This window comes from Catharus ustulatus, chromosome 2, assembly GCF_009819885.2.
Source record: "Catharus ustulatus isolate bCatUst1 chromosome 2, bCatUst1.pri.v2, whole genome shotgun sequence".
Classification (NCBI taxonomy): Eukaryota; Metazoa; Chordata; class Aves; order Passeriformes; family Turdidae; genus Catharus; species Catharus ustulatus.
Window position 1 is genome coordinate 121,201,715 of NC_046222.1, and position 19,445 is coordinate 121,221,159.

Here is a 19,445-nt window from a genome sequence, read left to right on the forward strand (position 1 = left end):
AACCCTCCCAGTTTCTCAAACACAAAAAGATAAGTTATGACACCAAACCCTGTCATTACAATAAGAAGTATTTTGGCTCCATTTTACTCAGTGTTCTCCATCCAGAAATAAAGTCAACCTTACCATTCTCACCAGACGTCTTGTCTTTCCCATTTGCAGCCCCGGTTCCTTGTCTCTGTTAGGGGGGAAAAAAAAACACAAACCAAGAGGTTAGAACAAATTGAACATGCATTTTCCCCTTGGAATTCCTGGTAATTACAGCCTGCTTTCTCCTCAGTGCACTGGATAATCCATTCACACTCATGCCACGCTGCTGTGAGACACTGCCAGTGACCAGAAATGCTCAGTTCCATTTCAAGGTTGGACCCTGTGATCCTGGAGCTCTTTTCTGAAAGTGGTTAGGTTGTTGGCTTTTTTTTTTGTTTTGTTTTTACTTAGAGTCAGGATTGAATGCTCAAGAGATGGATTTCTTGTTTGGACTTGGTTGTTTATTAAATCTTATTTATAGTACAGAGAGTTTTTCATCACTTTTAGTTATTTAGCCAAAAGGGAGCAAAAATGGAGGTGAGTTTAGCAGTTACAAGGTCTTTTAAAGCCTAACTAAACACTTGTGACCTGCACTGCAGTAATTTCTAGCTAACCAAAAACTATTGAAATAATGAAGAAGGAGAAACAAGTAGAAAGAAAAAGACAAGACCCAAGAATCTTGTCCCATAGCTATCACTGTATTCTAAAACCCCAAATTCCAAACCCTTCACCATGTGAAATTACACACTTCTATTCTAACTACAGACCAGCAATTCCAACTTCATTACTCAAATTTGGAAGCTTCTCCAAGGCCTCAAGCAGTGCTCTTTTGAGGGTGAGTTTCAGGAAGCACAGAAATTTTAAAACTTCCAGGCTTCAGTGTTCCAACACTTTTGCAATATAAAAAAGTCTGATTTAGGTCCAGCTGCATCACTCCATGTTCCCCTGGATGTAATTATCACAATGAGTGATGTGTGTGTGTAATCAGGGTCCCAGCAGTACAGGGGTAAGAGCTACACTGCAGCATTTCATTTCTTCAGCTCCCTCTGTGCCTCCCCTCCTGTCTTGGGTTACAATACAGAGTGTGATAAAAGGTATCTGTTCTATCACCATCTGTTGAGGGTGGGGCAGTGATCCTGATCTCCCTGGGAGATATTCTGCTAATGGGCCATCCACTGAAACCAGGCAGGGCATTGTTCTTTATCTTTTCACAACCCATCCTTCCTCCAGCCAGTCATTTTCTGCTCATGGCCATTGAGTCCCACTGTGGCACTGATAAAATTACTGCATCCCATTGGGAGTTGCTCCAGCCAGGGGGAAGAGCCCAACATTTCTTACCAAGATAAAAACAGAGGTTTTGGGACACTAAGGGAGCCCCTTTCTCCACTGGACTCCAGAGGAAAACCGGATTTCTCCACATCCCCACTGGAGCTCCGGAGGGAAACTGCACCTTGTACAGGAGCACTGCTCCAACTGAGCCACATCTGTCACTGCAGGAGGATGCAGCCACCATGGGATGGGACTGCTGCCAACACCCTGCCTGACGGGTGTCAGGCTGTACTCTGACTGTGTCAGGGTTTGGGGTTTGTTTCTTTGTAGTGCTGTATTTCTATTTTAATTTCCCTAGTAAAGAACTGTTATTCCTAATTCCCATATCTTTGCCTGAGAGCCCCTTGATTTCAAAATTATAATAATTTGGAGGGAGGGGGTTTACATTCTCTATTTCAAAGAGAGGCTCCTGCCTTTCTCAGCAGACACCTGTCCTCCAAACTAGGACACCTTCCATGACTCAGGACTACAGGGAACTTGTGAGCTTTTGCAGGGACAAAATTATAAGGGTCAAAGCCCAGCCTGAAGTTAATGTGGACAATGCCATAAAAAAGTCACAATAACAATGTTCTTAGAAATACATTAGCAATGAAAGGAGGGCTAAGGAGAATCTCCAGACCTCATTCTGGCTAGAAGATTCATTTTCTGCTTTGGCAACAAGAGAAGATGGAATTTCCCACTTTAATTCACTTTGTCCAAAGTATAGCTTCCTGAATTTCCATGAAAAAGAAGTGATTTAGATCACTCTGCCAAGTGACAGGTGGCAAACACCAGGGCAGCCAAAATATTCACAGTGGCAGAATACCAGAGTGCATACAATAGTAGAGAAATTCCCATTTTAGGAATTTTTTTCCCATGAAAATTATTCTGCATCTCCCAGAGAAAGCATCTCAAGGTGGATTAAGGTATTTAAAGGGTATGGTAAAACTAACATTTCTTATGTAAAATTATTCAATGCTTGTGTGTGTTACTGAAATAGAACTAAAGAAATCATCCTCTAGGCTTGTACATGTAAAAATCTAGAATATTAAACTCAGAATAAATCCAGCTGCACTCAGCCATCAGAGACAGCACATCCTCAAGCACCAGGGAAGGGAACAGGTACAGGAGCACTGCAAACTAAATGGTTTTTGCCAACACCTGGACTGTCATGAGGATTCTCCCATGAAAATTCATACAGCCATGCTTATCTGAAGGCATTTTCTCTAAAATTTCTGGTTAAAAACGTCTCTGCTTTGGTTTCTGTCTCTTACCTTCCCAAGCAGTGGTATCTCCAAAATATTTTTTCAATATAGACCTAATCAAGAGGTAAGTACAAAACCTTCATGTGTGCTCTTAGCTCTGACATGGAAAATGGAAATACGTTTTCTTTCTCCCTTGAGCTTCAGAGCCAAGACAAAAACTTGGCCAATAACAGAGAATGGGATTCTGAAGGGATAAACACCTTTGACAAAAGCATAAGTTACCAACAGCCAGAAATCAATACATCCACCCAACAACCAGTTTTGCTTTGTGCCTTTATTTAAAGTCTGCTTAATAATTCCATGTTTCAAGTCTAAACAGCACTTTAAAGAAGATTTTAGTGTTCATTTACAAAATACCTTAGATTTCCTATCAATAAAAAGGCGCCTATATTCCTTTTTCTTCCCCTGTATATTTTTAAATGCTTTTTCAAGTTATCTTATTTCCTGAGCATTTCAGGCTGTGCTGCTTAAGCTTTATGAAAGCTTCTCTTTCCTCCCTAGGCTATACCTGTCAGGTTCAGTCTGCTTATGATGGAGTGCTGGAATATGGATTCACACATTTATTTCGTGTCTCAAGATTTCCCCTCGGGGAAAGCAGAATGTTGTCAAAGAAAAAAGAATAAAAACTTGGGTTTGGTAAATTAAGGTTTTTCTATTCATGAGGTCACGGTATTTTTCTTTAAGTCTGAAATCAGTTGCAATATTCTGCAGCCATTTGTTTGATTGGTGACCACTGGACTTGTACAGAAGGAAATCTGAAAGTCTGCCAAACCAGCATCTGAGAGCTTTTCCTTTACTTAGAGACGTATTTTGATCTATAAGCCCTGTGCTGTCTTCCAAGTGACTGCAATGGATTTGAAAGTGAGACTCAGCTTCTCATTAACAAGGCACAGAAACTCAGGAAAAAGCCAGATTTAATGGGATCATCCTCCTGCAAAGCCTTTAGTCTTTTCTTTCAATGCATTCAGTGGACCTACTTTTCAAAACATTTTCAAGGTGTTGATATTATTAGCAGCTGGAGTTTCTTTCTTCTTTCATCACCTTTCATGATGGTACTGCAGGTTGCAGACCAAAGCTGAGCTTTTTAATGTGGTTCAGAGCAAAAAGGGACTAAACACCAGGAGGTATTTTCAAAAAACAATGGATGCAATACTGGTATTGTCCATGGATAAAACAAATTAAATTAAAATCAGTGAAATACAAGAAAAGCAATATTAATTTCTGGGATCTGACAGGCTGAACAGCCCCAGTTCCCTCAGCCTTTCCTCCCAAAAGAGGATTCCCATCCCCTATAACTTGCAGCCAGCTCCCTTCATTCAGAGATTGCTTCTGGAATTCCACAGCATCTTTTAAGGCAAGCACCAGGACAGAAACACTGAATAAACTTTCCACCAGCCATCAAAGAAACATCAGAGCTAAAATGAACATGAGTGCAGACCCATAACGATTATACAGTAAAACATGATAAACAGTTTTGTTGCTATGTTGTGTAGGAGGAAACAGAGTTTATGACTGCTTTGGGCTATATTAATTTTTAACTCAGTGGTTTTACAAAACACCAAAGACACATAATTTAAAATGTCTCGAAAAAATCAAAGTGACTCCCAATTTGTCAGCAGAGGAAGTTAAAAAGACTTCTGCCATATGCTCAAAATCCCAGTAAGAAAAGAACAGGTTTGCTTTCCTGTTCAATTCTCACAGCTATGTGCAGAGGCCAGTTAATGTGCTATGAAAATCTGTACTAAATTAGTCCCCAAGGCGAGCAAACTAAGGTCAAAAGTGAACTTGTAGCCAGGAGGACATTTCAAGAAGAATGTTAAATTAATGCAGCAGCTTTTCTACTCATTCTTCTAGCCCCTGCTGCACCCCTGAGCCTAATTTTTGCCTTTAATCTTACATTCTGTTCTTGTCTTGAAATAGCCTGACCTTTTCAGCAATGCTTTTAATTAGCACCTCGGTGTTAGGGATTGCAGCCAGGTGTTGATTAGAGAATTTTTGGGGGCAGAAGGGTTGTTTGTTTTATGGTGAGCCACACAAAGTCCAAGATCAGGGACATGAAACTGCCAGAATGTTCTGACAAATGGGCCCTTCCAGATAATAACATCAGGCTGATGCTTCACCTCAGTGCAGGGTCAGCAAGGTACAGAGGGCTGTATTCCAGAAAAGCAGTGGCTGCAGATTTTCAACAGGATGTGTTTCTACATAAAAGAATGGAAAAAAGATCCAGGAGTGGAATTAAATAATAGAAACAGGTGGAAAGTTTCAGTAAAGTGGACAGAAGAAAAAGTCAGCATAGACTGACAGGGGTGACACATATGAAATGTTATTTAGGATGTTCCATACTGGCAAGGAGAAATTTGTGCCTATCCAAAGCTTTTCCTGAGCTTTGTTTTGATACCCTAAGGTGTGATAAAAGGAAATACATGTTGGTCCTAAGCAACACAATAAAGCTGTGGCTTTGCCAGCTCTGTGCCAAGCAAGCCTTCCTTCTGAATCACCACCCATTTTCCATACAGAGATCTCTCTTTGAGAAACATAAATTGAATCCAGCTGAACTACTTCACAAGGACCTTATTTTTTTATAGTATTCTGCTTTAATTAAAAAAAAAACAAACCTCAGCTGTTTCAGCCTTAATGTGAAAAAAGTACTAAAAAAGACATTTGGAAGATTTATGAAGTTTATGATCTTTCTGCAAATAAAACTGTCACTGAAAATATCTGCTTAGGGACTTGTGGTGTTTTCCAAGCAAGGAAAGCTTCCCAATCACAGCAGAATGATCAGGACCTACATCAGAATCTAAATGAAGATCCAGAATTTAAGTAGGGGCAAGAAGCAAACAGCTATGACCTGAGATGAGTGGCTACACTCTCACTCTGCAGAAGTTGGGATTTTCAGTATGATTTTTAGGTAAAGTTCTCCTTTACTGGAGATTTCTGTGTCACCACATCTAATGTCATGTACCAACCTCAAACTATGGCACTCAGCATTTCACACCTTGAAGTGTTAAAGACATTACTCTTAGCCACAACACAGTAATAATTTGGTTTAGAAATGGATAAAATAAATCACAATTCTTAAAATAAAAATTAAGAGCAGGAAAAATTACGTTGCTGTGACAAAAAAGATTTTGGTTGCAGAAGCTTCAAGGGATTGCTGGCCTCTAAATAATGGGATTGGAATTTTAGCACCACAGTATTTTTTGGAATTACATATCAGAAAGCATGGAAATGAACAGCTGGGAGAGATAAAGCGCACTGCTGGAGAGCCAGGCACAACTTCTATCATTTCACTCATTTCCTTCTAATTATTTCTTCTCCAAACTGGTCTGCAGCACAGACAGATGGCAAATCCCAAACCAACTCAGTGACGTACAGGTTCACTCACATCACTCACCTAAAGAACATCTGCAGACAGAGCTGAAGAACCCCTGACAGGAGTTTGAATAAAGCAATAAAAATTGTACAAGACACCACACAAATAAACCTTCCTCTGCTTGTGCCTCCTTTACAAGTTCCTCCGCTCTTCCACACATTTTTATAGATGTGGCACTGAATATTTATGAGATGAAAGTGTCCTTCAAAGGCCACTTTTAAGGGAATTGCACCAGGTACAGAACACCTAGCCAAGATTTTGTCAGCATGATGGATACATCTGATAATGTGTCTGTTACTTCTGCCTTACACATCCTGGTGAGAAATTGCAGACCGCATTTCCTGAGCAGCCTGACAGAAAAGAAAAATTATTTATCAACTTCTACCTCCTCACCTATGTGTCTCCTCCTCCCTGCATGCTCCCCTACTCCAAGGGAGTTTTCCACAGCCAGTTTTCTGTCTGTTTTGCTTTGCCAGGGCAGCACAATGTTGCCAGAGCAAGAGCACCAGAATCCATCTTTCCATACTGGCTGTCAAAGCTAAATGATCCCTGGCACTTGGACAATTCTTGTAATTATCCTCATGGGTCAGACACTTTTCTACTTGACTGGGCTCCTGATTGTCCCTAATTTTGTTAAGGCTTTCCTACAGCTATTTTAATAAATTAAAACTACGCAGGTGGGCTCAGATGAGCTGATGGGATTCAAATTGCAGTGGTTACAAGCTGACAGAGGGACAGTGGTTTTTGTGACTTTTTTAGTCACTGAAGGGACATGGTTTTGCATATGAATGCACCTTGTCATCCTGGAAAGCACAGTATTATCTGTTCAAAATTAACAAGTCTCTGATAATTACAAATGGTGTTGTTTGCAGTGTAGGCATTGCCCATGTGGAACACACTTTTTTATTTACATGGGTACACAAAATGCACACAGAGTGTGCTCATAGGCTTAGGGCATTTGCTTCAATTTAGATGTGATTTGTTCATTTTTGTCCAGACAGAACTTCTGGCTCCAGGTAAATGCTCAGAACAGCATTTCTGAGTGCACAAAGACAGCAGGAGGTCCCTCAGTGCTGGGGACACAGAACCATGGAAGGGACAATAAATCCCATCCAGTGTCACCCCATCCATGGCAGGGACACCTCCCACTGTCCCAGGCTGCTCCAGCCCCAATGTCCAACCTGGAACTGAACATTGCAGGGATCCAGGGGCAGCCACAGCTGCTCTGGCAATTCCATCCCAGCCCCTCCCAGGGAACAATTCCTAATTGCCAAGATCCCATCCAACCCCAGTATGAAGCCATTCCCTGTGTGCTGTCCCTGCAGCCCTTGGGAATTGTCTCTCTCCAGGTTTCCTGCAGCTCCTTCAGGCCCTGCAAGGCCACCCTGAGCTCAGCCCAAAGCTTCTCCTGTGCAGGCTGAACAATCCCAGCTGTGCCAGCCTTTCCTCCCAGCAGAGCTGCTCCATCCCTCTGCTCATCCTGGGGCTCCTCTGGGCTCTCTGAGCAGCTCCAGCTCCTCCCTGGGCTGGGGCAGCTCCCAGGATAAATTAGGAGACATCTGATGAAAATGGGCTGAGGGAATCACTGTCTAGGATAGAGGAACCTACTTAAAGTGCTGATTTTAAATATTCTAAAGAGCACAGAAAAGAACTTTAGCTGTGCCCCACTTTTGCCGATGCTGGGCTGTAATTTATAAATCAGCACAGTGAGAACCTGCTGATTTTGTATTCAGATTCCATATAATGTTCTAAACGGAATATTTACACCAACACCAAATGTAATCAACATAATTAGCACAAACAGTAGCTTGCTTAATATTTAGGTTATTAGCATATTTTGAATTAAAACATTATTTCTCCAAAGACATTGTAATCACAATTTTTTATTTTTTTTAGAGGCAGGGATTAATGAAATCTTTGAAGTTAATTTTGAAAGCAGCTGCAAGAATGTATTTCCCAAATCCTGTTAATTACCATGCCAGCCATGAGAAGTAATCTCTTTTTTTCTTTTTTTCTGCAGGAAATGGAAGATTTGATCCAGCATGGTTTATTTACAGGGCAAACTCAGATGTGGACAAGGAGTTGTCTTTGACTCAGCAGAATTACTTTTATGAGTGGAATTGAAACCTCAGTGTGGTACTGAGGAATTTCCCTAAATTGTGTGTTGGGTTTTGTTTAGTAAAGGGCAAAGAGAGCAAAATCAACTATAAAAACACCTTCTCACACCATTTGCCAAAAAGTGACCTCAGTTCTCACTTGGACATGGGTGATACAGCCCAAATCCCACTCACACTGAGGTCTCCTCTTTATCCATTTCCAAGGAGACCCAAGAGGAATATTTCAATGACATAAAACCTGATGGAGCTAGATGGCATAAATAAAATCTGCCTGTGGTTCATAAGGTGGTTTCTTCTGTTTTTCCTCCTATTATTTCTTATCTATTGGTAGCATCAGACCTGGCATTACAGTTCCAAAAAGGGCATTTTTGAGCAGGAAACCTGCCTTAAGAACTCCTACTTCCCATCAGAGCCCAATCCAACCACACCTTCCCATCCCCAAGGCCTCATTTCTTTGGAAACAATTGTTAGCAAGGTCACTGGAAAATAGGAGCACTAAAATTATTCAAGTTAAAAATAACCCTTCAGCAGAGCTGTGCTGAAAACAATCACTGAAATGATCCAGCTAAAAAAAGAAATATTTATTTCAACTGCTTCTGTTGATCATATCAATCATGTAGTGGATGTCTCTGATCCACAAACAGTGGTACCAGAGCAACCTGAATTATCAACCTTGTGGGAAATACAGGCAGGGCACCTGATTAGGAACACGAGAACCTCAGGAATCTGAGCATTTGGATACAGACAATATCCTGGGAATCCTTTCATATCAGCATCCCCAGATAGAAAGAGTGTCCTAAGCCAATTAAGGCATCTGAGTCCCTGCCTAGGCATAATCTAACTGATTTATGGATAGTGCTTTTGTAGCAAAACATTTACTTTGAATTTTATTCTTCCAAGCCCTTCTGAAGTTTTGGGTAATACAATTTGCTGAGCTCTAAACCCAGCTGTAATTGAGTTAGAGGTTGTCTTCAAGGGACAGCTTGGATTATTCACAGTGAAAATCAGCGCTGACAAATTGCTTCATCTCTGATCATACTGGCTATCATTATTAAAACAGGCTGCTTCTTCCCAGACTGCAAAAATTCTGGTGGCTGGTTTTTTTTTTTCTGTTGGCATGTTTTTATTTCCAGTTGTACAATTTAAAAAAAATCTGTTCTTATCTCCCTGCTGTTTCCCTACATATTTCAGAGGTAAATAGGTATTATCACAGCCAGTTAGACTGCTCTAGTAACTGGGCCAGCCAGGACTTTCCAAAAATATTACTTATGGCAGTTTCAAGCCACCATGCAAAGGAACTTTCTGCCTTCAGCCTCAGGCAAAGCCTTTGATTTTCAAGACAAGAGCAAGACCAAGTGGCAGGGATGTTTCTGCATCACTTACTCCACTGCTCCACCCACCCTGGGAAGCCTTCCTGGTCACAGGGGGTGACTGGGAGCAGCCCCCCAGCATCTGCTGGGATGGCAGGAACTTCTCCAGGGCCATTCCAGCAGCAGGGAATCACTGCACAGCACAGCCTTGCCCAGGGGGATGACGCAAAGAGGGACCTGGGATGCGCTGCTGGAGCTGCTCTTGACGTGGGGCATCACTCAACAGAGGATTAGCCCAGCATTGTTCCAATCTGGATCAGCAATGATCTGCTGAGAGCTTTAGGGGAGCTGCTTTGTTAGAGGGGGATGTGGTTCAGAGCAGAGCTCTTGGCACTGGGAGGAAAAACCACAGCCAAGGGATTAGAAACAAGCGTGCCACAGTGAAAGGGAAATGGGCAGGGTGAGGCACAAGGTCACCTTGGTGGCCAGGAATTAGGGACAGCCATCAAATAAACTCATATGTGGCAAGCAGAAGACAAGTCAGGTCACTGCCTCTGTCCCAAGAGATGGACAGAAAGTTGGGATTTCCACAAATGAGGACCCTGCACTGATCAGGGAAATTGTTGCTGCAATCCATTTCATTGCTAACAGCACAGAGAAAATAAAGGAATTTTCACAGAAAAGCTCTAAGAGCTCCCTGGCCCCACCAGAGACCTACCAGATTACCTGCCCTAAGAGTAAATCCATCCCTGGGAGGGTGGGGACATCCTGGCACTGGCTGGCCAGAGAATCTGTGAGTGCCCCTGCATCCCTGGAAGTGTCCAAGGCCGAGTGGGACAGAGCTTGGAGCAAGCTGGGACAGTGGAAGGTGTCCCTGCTCATGGCAGGGCTGGAACAAGAAGATCTTTAAGGTCCTTTCCAAACCAAACCATTCTGCGATTGTATGAACTGTGTTTTCCAGTTCAGGTTCAATGAAAACTGTCAAGTTTCTCCATGTAGTTCTCTTTCATTCCCGCTGTGCTCAGTCTCACATTATGAACCAGGCTCCATTCTGCACTTTGTGCCTTACACAGGAAGCAAAAGAGAAAACATAACCCATCTAAATATTTACACCTCATTCACACATGAACATGGCAAACTATCCTGCAATGCCATTAAAAATGGTCCTTAGGTGCTCCTCCAAGAAAAGTCCTGCATTTTAGAACAGTCTCCCACAGTTATCCTGTGACTAGAGAGAAAATAGGTTCCTTAGAAGTTTCATGCAGAAAGCAGATTTAGATCCAGCTGTGTGCCTCACACACTGCAGTCAGACAAAAACATCCATTAAAGACTTACATGGCATGACTGCAAAAGCTACTGCTATAATTCAAGTAATTTGCAATTTGGGTTCTCTGCAAGTCACAACATTAAGGCAGAACCTTTGCTACCAATGTTCCCACACCTGCAGATCCATCCCCTAAATCCAATTCCAGGACAGAAGCACACAAAGCTTTTGATCCAGGCAAGGAATACAAAACAATGCTCAGAATAAAAGGAGAAGATCTCCTGTAATCTATCCTGAGAGGTTCATTCAGCTTGCTTTGGGTGTTAGTGCTCTGCAAAATGTGCTGAAGGAAAGAAGTGATAACTAGCCAAGTCTGACTGGCAAATTAAAATTGGCATCAAGCTGGCCTGCCTTAGGCATTTGGCTGCCCTGCTTAAACTGCAGCACATGTGTGCTGGCACATGGACTCTCAAGTGTGCCAAGCCAACAATATGTTTGCTCTCTTCCAGGGGTGTGTATCTGTCAGCTCTGACTGGAGCAGTGATATCTGTGAAGCAGCCATGAAGCCACATGGCTCATTTTCACCCCCCCCATGTCATCTGCCTGCCCAGCCATCCTTCCTTCCTTCCCATCAACTTAATGATTCTAATTTCTGGCAGTTCATCTTCTGCCTCCCTTGACCTCACATTTTGTAAGTACTCTTTTGGAATTCCAAGAAACAGATTTCCATGTCATTCAGATTTCCTCCTGGAACACTGCAATAAAAAGTTCAAATAAAAGTCATTCTTTGGAGCATTTCCATTACTGTTAAAATTATGTGCTTTAGAGTCAACATGCAGAGTATTCAGTATTTTAATACAAGAGTAATTTAATGCTGGCTATTGCAAAGAGAAGCCTATTTCCACCAAGAGAAAAAGAGAAACAAAGATCCCCAAGAGAAAAAAGAACTCCATTTGTTGAAGGATTAAGGGTAGAGAATGAAAATCACTAACATTCAAATGAAGATCACAGTTATGATTTTTATGAGGATTATTTTTCTGCCTCTGTACCTCTCACTTAAACTTGGACTTTAGCCCTTTAAAATGTGCTTTCATATTTATCTAGGGATTACACCCCCATATTCACCTGGTCAAACCAACCTCACCTTACTGCCTGGTGAGGCAAACATGTCATGGGAAAATGCTGTCATGTCTGTGAAAACCATTCTCACAAATCACTGGTTTTCCTTCCTGTCCTGAGTGTCACAAGGAAAGGTCTAATATCATCAAAATCCTCAAGAAATCCTTTATGTCCTCACATCTGTTAATTTTTGCTTCATCTGCAGTTACAACTTGGCTGTTAAGATCATGATACCTGCTGGGTGATAAAGCTGATTTTGTTGGTCACAGTGGACACAGGGAGATGCAAAATCATCCCCAGATGTTAACAGTGGATGTTGACAGCTTCCCAACACTCAGCCCAGAGATGCTGAAGCTGTGCACACCCCAAGTTTTCTTTTAAGGTCTTTTCCACCCAATTCACTCCAGAAGAGCCTGCAAAGTCTTGTCAAGCTGGTTGAGCAGGACATGGATTTGTCCCATTTCCTGGTCAGAGCTGCCTTGAGCATTTCTGAACTGTGCTCCGTCATTCCCAGAAAAAGGTACACCCAAAATCCAATCAAACCATCCACACCAGTGTGTGCAGCCAGCCAGGATCCCCAGAGGGATCTGTCCCTTTCACTGCTAGGAGACTCCTGTTGTACAGGGATCCCTGCTCCCTCCTTCCAAGTTTAAACCATCAGAATCCACCAACAATCCAACTGCCAGCCAAGAACACCAGGTGAGTCTGGTGACAAAGCAGCTCAGACCTGTCTGCCAGGTATTTGGACATTAAAGGTATTAAATACACACCTCCAAACTTTCTGGCAGAGCTAGAGTGTGGTTCCAAGATCTGATGCCCTCATACCTGGTGCCACCCTTCTCACCAGCTCCTTGTCTCAGTGCAGGGATCTCTGAGGGCTCCAAGGTCACACAGAAGGACACAAGATTTTACAAGCTTTTTTCCTTTCTTCTTTTTCTTTTTGGTTCTTACTTTCATCTCTCACAAAAGAGCACTCTGTCATTCTGTCTAGTGTTACAGCACTCACACTGTCTCAGCTATATCACTGGTCAAGGTCTTATTTCATGCACTCTAGACTAAGGTGATAATGCAAGAACATCCAGTCTATAAAGTAACACTTTTCTCTTAGGAGGAGAGACAATTCAGCTTAAACTAATTTTCAAATCATGTAGGCAGAGAATTTCCTTTTCTTCTGACTAAACTTGGGCTTCTCCCTCCAAATTCCATGTTAGTGCCTAAATAAGGCTTTATCCCTCTTGGTATGAATTGATGAAACAGCACCAGCCCAAGATCTGCTCTGTGTGACACTTGTCCAATTTACCTCTAAGCAGACATAGTGTGGCCTCTGAGAAATCAGACATGGAGATGGGGACAAACTGTGACCCCAAATCCTGTCATTTATAATGTTCCACAACTAAATTCCTTTGCAGTTTCTTGTAATTTATTTTCCTAAGAAGACAAATGCATAGAGTCTGTATTCTACCTCTTTTTATAAGAGAACTAGAGATTTGGTTTCTGAATGAAAATTAAGAGGACAAAGTTAAAGAGATTATTTATGATTTGACCTAGTTTATAAGTATTTACCATGGGTTTTTATTTATTTGGAAACGCAATATCCAGACAACTGAAATAACAGAAGATCTTTCCTTAGAAAGAAGGGGAATGTATATTTTTCATCTTCATGAGAAGACCCTGTGCCTTGCAGAGAACATGGTGCATGGCTCAGGGAGTTTAAGGCTCCAATGCAGATGAGAGCCTGAAGGAAGGCATTGTTTTCCCTGCTCCTTTCCCCCATCCCCTTCAGCCAAGGTGGGGTCTCAGGATTGACACACCCAGTGCTCAGCTCACTCTGTTACAAGCTCTTCCACAGCAGAATTAAAGAGGCAAAACATGCAAACATTTCCCAAGCCATCCCTATAAAGAAAACTGAGACAGACAAGAGCAAATGGCAATTTGGAAATGGAATATTTTATTCAAATTAAAAATATATAACAATAAAAACCCCAGAAACCTTTAATGGAAATGCCACCCCTGCTCCTGCTGAAGTTAACTGCTACTTTACACCACATTTCATCACCAGCATAATCTAGATAATGCAATAACTGTTGGATGGTGGCTCCTATAAGCCTGCCAATTCATTACAAATTTAGGGATATTGGACTAGAAACTAATATTCCTTTGCAACCTGAAATTATATTGTATTGTCAAATTCTGCAGCATGAAGGTTGGACTAAGTTATTCTTTTACAAGGAAACATGATATTGAAGCACACTATTAAAGCTAAATGTCCTTTTTTAGAGTGTGTTGCCTGAATCAGTTGGCATTCTATACATGGCAAGAAAACCCGTGAGCTTCTGCCAGTGTCATCAAATTAAGATCAATTTCCAACATCACTTCTAAGTGCTATTTTAGAAGATGCTTGATCCCACTGAAACCACACTGATGGAAAGAGTAGGCAAAGTGACAGATGTAAAACTTATTGTTCTCTCTTCTTCCTCCTCTTTTGAGCTGCAATTTACCACTCAGCTAATAAATAGATGGGAGTTAAAATTAAAAACTGATGTTCATGTGCTTATCGATCCCACCCCCATCCTGTAACAGCTGCAGAATTTCCTCCTCCACTCTGCCATGTTCTTGCTGGGGTTATTAGAGCTGCACAGTTTTTGTACCTACTGTGGGTATAATGAGGCAAATAATGAACAATTGGGGTCATGGCAAAAATCAGAAAAATGCAACCAGAAGGGCCCCCCTAAGGTGGCTCAGACACCTGCCCAGACTGGAATCACCAGAGCAGGGAACAGGAGTTGCTCTGAACAAACATGGTGTGTTCTTCCCTTACAAACACCACTTCTCTGATTTAGTGCCATCAGGATTATGGTTGTATAATCCTCATTTGTGTTTATGTGGTTCCAAGATGCTAAATACCATTTCAATGGGATGGTTTAAAGGGAATTCAGGAGAACAACCCAAGAATGAAGCCCAGTTTTACCATTTAACCACCTGAAGCAGATAAAATTTCAGCCAATTTTTTGCTTACACCTAACATTTCACACATGCCCTGTCCTTCTCCAGGAGCCTCCTGCTGAACACACCTGTCCAGAGGGACAGGGAGATGGTTCAGGTTCTCCCCAAATCTGAGGGAAAGGACACACTCTGCTGCTATGGGGCATGCCCAAACCGTGGGGTATCACTTGTTTGGAATTGCTGATGGGTCTTACAGCCACACCTCAAGCACTGGTGAAGCTCCTTTTCCAGGAGAACATCTTTGACCCCAGAGCTATCCCATGTCAGCTTGCATCTCTGCTGCACTGGCTGCTTGGGCACCTCCCAGTGAGGGAGCTCCAAAGCAGATTCAGCTCTCCAGGCTGCAGAGCAGAGCTGTCTGTGTCCCTCCAGGACAGCTCATCCCCCAGGCATGTCCCAGTTATGGGACACACAAACACCATCCACAACCCTTTTGAAGGTGGGCACAGCACAGCAGTGGCTGCAGGATTCCAAAGCCAACCTACGGCAAAGGGAAAGAGCTTGTTGTAGCTCAAAGAGGCAAGATTTGTTTTGTTTTGTTGTTTTTTTTTGCTTTCAAAGCCTGACCAAAAACTCTGCATTTACACAGAGATCAAGTCCCCAGCTCTTCACCTTCCCAACTGAGGGAGTCAGACCCCTACCAGCTCTCTGAATTCCATGTGCTGGTTGCTTGACACCTGCTTCCAAAGGAAAGCCAGAATATTCTTGCTGCTGTCTGGTAACGAGGCTGATTCTCAAATATAAAAAACTGCTGGCTCAAAGCACACACCACTCAAGGGGTGCACATCAGCACCCTGGCAATCAGGGCTGCACTTCACTCACATTGCACAAGGCTCTTCCAATGCATGTTCCTCAATCATAAGTGCCTCAGGCAATCAAAAAGATTTCCCAAATGGCTCTCCTAAAGTCAGACACCTAAATAACACACATTAAAGCTGAGCTTGTCCCTTACACCAGCAACACCACTCTGGGCCTTTACAATCAAAAGGAAATAAATGCACCCAAGGCAATCCCTGCTGGAGACTCCTCACCCCTGAGCCACTGGGACAGCACCCAGGGCTGCAAGACCACACTGCTGAAAGTCCTCTCCTTCCTAAGCCCAGACCTGATTCCTGATGACAGCCACGAACATTCCACACAGGAGGCAAGAGTGAACATCATAAAAATGTCTGTGTGATTGAATACTTCTTGTGAGCCCTCGTGGCAGGGGAATACCACGACCTGACATCATCTGCAGCATGTCAGGATAGCTAAATGACTGAGCAGATGACAGGGTTCCCTGTGGTGAATCGAGTTTGTGCCAGATGTGAGACTAGAGGCTCACTGTGAACAGAGATTTGGCATTGCTCTGTGGGGCCATTACCCAAGATCTCTTCTCCCAGTTCAGCCTGTGTGACTGGGGAGCTTTAATGGAAGCCAGGCTGCATCTCATGGCTGCTCAATGACAGCAGCTGGTATTTTCCAGCACAGCCCTCTCTAGGCTCATTAAAAACAACAGAACAGCCACAGACCTACAGAAGAGGCTTCCCAGTTATTTGAGGATGGACTTTCAGAGCTAAAGATGCATTTCAGTGTACACTGACATTCCCAAGGAACTCCCATACAGCTAGGGGACCTGTCTGCCACTAAAGCAGGCAGCATAAATCACAATTTGCAAAGCCACTAGATCAACTCTTGCACCTCACATTCCCACTGATTACTTATGGGGCCAGGCTTCTGCCCAGCAGAAGGAACTCATTAAGCACATTTTCAGATAAATACTGCAGAGAAAGGAGTGTTCTTCCTGTAGAAAAGGTCCTTATCCTTCCTGAAAAAAATATAAGGCAGCTGCTAGAAAATAGAGAAGTACTACAGTCAGATGAATGACTGCTTCCTTTTCAGTTTCTACCAGGAGAATGGTGATTACAGAATGGTTTAGGGGGTAGAAGGAGCCTTAAAGCCCATCCAGTTCCACCCCTTGCCATGGGCAGGGACACATCCCACTGTCCCAGGTTGCTCAGAGCCACATCCAGCCTCTCCTTGGACACTTCCAGAGATCCAGGGGCAGCCACAGGTTCTCTGCACAACCTGTTGAAGTGCCTCACCACACTCAAATCACCCTGATCACTGTCCATAAACAAGAAAAGTAAATTTTGCTTGAAGCAGTAAAATGAGAATTCATGCAAAGTCTCAGTCAATAACTCAGGGAGATGAAAGCTCTTTTCAGAGATTTCTGTGACTATATTTCTAGTGCTGCTCAAATCCAGGCAATTGGAAACATAGAGCAAAAAAAACCCTTCCCACCCTCCCAACACTGCTGTATGTGGGATAATCTTTGGAGGGCTGTAATGAGCCTCTTTTCAAATACCCCATGCACAGATTTATTTTTTTAGCAGATTAAACCAAAAATAAAAGTATCTTTCAATTACAGTATTGCAAGCTAAAAACCATCAAGACCCCCCAACAGCAAACAGTTATCTAAGAGCTTCCCTTCTGCTCAGTAGGGTTTTTGCCTCATTTTTTAACAACAATCTTTTGCACTGAGGTGGTTTGGGGTGGTGTAGTTGCTCTCCTCTGCCTTTTGGGGAAGAGCTGACAGCAAGGAACAGCAGGGAGGTTTTTCTTCACTGGAGCTGTGAGTGATTAACTCCCCAATTTTGTCAGGGGAATGACAGCAGCACTGAAGACACAAGTGCAGTGCTCAGTGTCACAGGCACAGGACACAGCTCTGCACCAGGGAAACATCTCCCAGCTCATGGGGTTTGCCAGGAACACAGCTCTGTCAGGCAAAATAAATGCATTGTGAATAAAGAATTCCTGTGCTGGGAGCAGGGAGGATCTTTATCTTCATTCTGTCTCTTTATATCCAAAAGGCAATCAATCTAATTCAAATTATGAAAGGTAATTACTAAGCAAACACAAGCCAGCACAAAGCTGTGACAAGAATGCCTTGTCTAGCTACAGTAGGTACAGCAGCACCACCCAACCATTATTCCTCTCCATAAGATTTTCCTCCCAAATTATAAATTTAAAGAGTGGAATAGCGCTGCTGCATCTCACAGCACACCTCAGCCAGCCTGAGCAGCAAAGTCACAGCGGCTGAAACAACAAAAAAAGCAACAAAAACCCAAAGCCACCCTGCATGAACTTCAGCCAGGTGACAGAAATACAACAGCATGAGGATTTCCTCTGCTCTCCCCACCTGGCATGACCTGAAAACCAAACTGTGAGCTGCTCCTCACAAATCCTGCACCACAGGCTGCTCCTGCTTCTCATCTCCGGCTTGCACCTCGTGGAAAACCACAGCTGAGCGTAACACCTGCACAGCAAACAGTCACAGCTCATCCGGTGTCACTCGCAATTTTGCTTCTAAAAAAGGAAAATCCCATTTGTTAATGGAGCAGCAGGTGTTTTGTAACAAACAGCCGCCAAAAATAGGTGCTGGGTAAGGCAGGTACCCAAAGAATGAGCTGCACTAGAGAACGTGGGATCTCTCTGCTCAATCTAAGGAATCGTTCTTTCTAACAATACATTTAACTAAAAAAAATTCTAGTTTGAACTCTTCCACTGCAGAGAAAAAAGCGAGTAAAAAAACCCACAACTGCAAAATCTCAGCTTATTTATTTACGAGGGTACAAGTGATCCTTACATGTTTGGCACTATTTACATTTTTTCGCCTCGGCTGTAATCCTTCTCGGGACACCACTTACAAAGTTTACATCAGCACCCAGCCACAAACAGGGCGGCTTTTTCCATGAGCTCTAGCAGGCAACTTTCCCACAAGTTATTAATTCTCTTTTCTACACAGGAAAGCAGAAACGAGCGGGGATTTTTAATTAGGAACATCCATCGGCGTGCCCGGTCCTTCAAAGAGCAAAACCAGCACCGGCAAGCACATACACACACACCTGTAGGGATGCGTTTAAAAGGTGATGCTGAGACCCTCCCCTCCCTCCCGGGAGCATCCCCGCGTTCCCAGCCCGGGATGCGCCTTTCCCCTCCGTGGGCATTGACCCTCCGAGTGCCCGGTGCCCCCCGCTCAGCCCGGCTCACCTCGCTCATGTCGCGACAGTGACAGTGGCAGCGGCCCCGCCGGCGCTCAGCGCTCCCGCCGCCCCGCGACCCGCGTTAAGAAGCGGCGCCGCGCGCCCGGCCCGGCCCGCGCCAGCCAATCAGCGGCGCCGCGCGCCCGGCCCGGCCCGCGCCAGCCAATCAGCGGCGCCGCGCGCCCGGCCCGGCCCGCGCTAGCCAATCAGCGGCGCCGCGCGCCCGGCCCGGCCCGCGCCAGCCAATCAGCGGCGCCGCGCGCCCGGCCCGGCCCGCGCTAGCCAATCAGCGCCGCGCGCGCGCGCGGGCCCCACCCAATCCCCGCGCTCCCCGCATCCCGAGAGCGCGCGGCGCCCCCTGGCGGCTCTCACTGCCCTCACAGCCCTCAGGGCCGGGAGCGCTTCCCGCATCCTCCTCATCCTCATCCTCCTCCTTTTTATCCCTGCTTTTCTTCTTCATCTTCCTCCTCCTCTCAATTCCCCCTGCACTGCCCCGAGTGCCCGGCACCATGCGCGCCACTTTGGGCTGGCTTCGGGCATCCCCACAGGGGAGAGGCACGAACTCCAGGTGTGCTGGAGGCAGCCTGGGGATGGGGAATTATTGCGGCAGATCAGGAGAATATATTAAATTAGG

The 19,445-nt window shown here is 44.0% G+C and overlaps 1 protein-coding gene across 1 annotated transcript in view; it reads right to left on the minus strand.

Annotated features, from left to right (window-relative positions):
- The window catches only part of PCP4 (Purkinje cell protein 4), a 48,585-nt gene extending 29,707 nt beyond the window's left edge, over window positions 1–18,878 (minus strand). Inside the window, exons 1-2 of the mRNA XM_033052608.2 lie at window positions 18,819–18,878; window positions 124–175 (exon numbers count right to left, since the gene is read on the minus strand). Of these exons, the coding sequence (XP_032908499.1) occupies window positions 124–175; window positions 18,819–18,827 (61 nt within the window). The 5' untranslated portion in view covers window positions 18,828–18,878. The remainder of the gene's footprint in view (window positions 1–123; window positions 176–18,818) is intronic.
- Window positions 18,879–19,445: the final 567 nt, after the last annotated feature.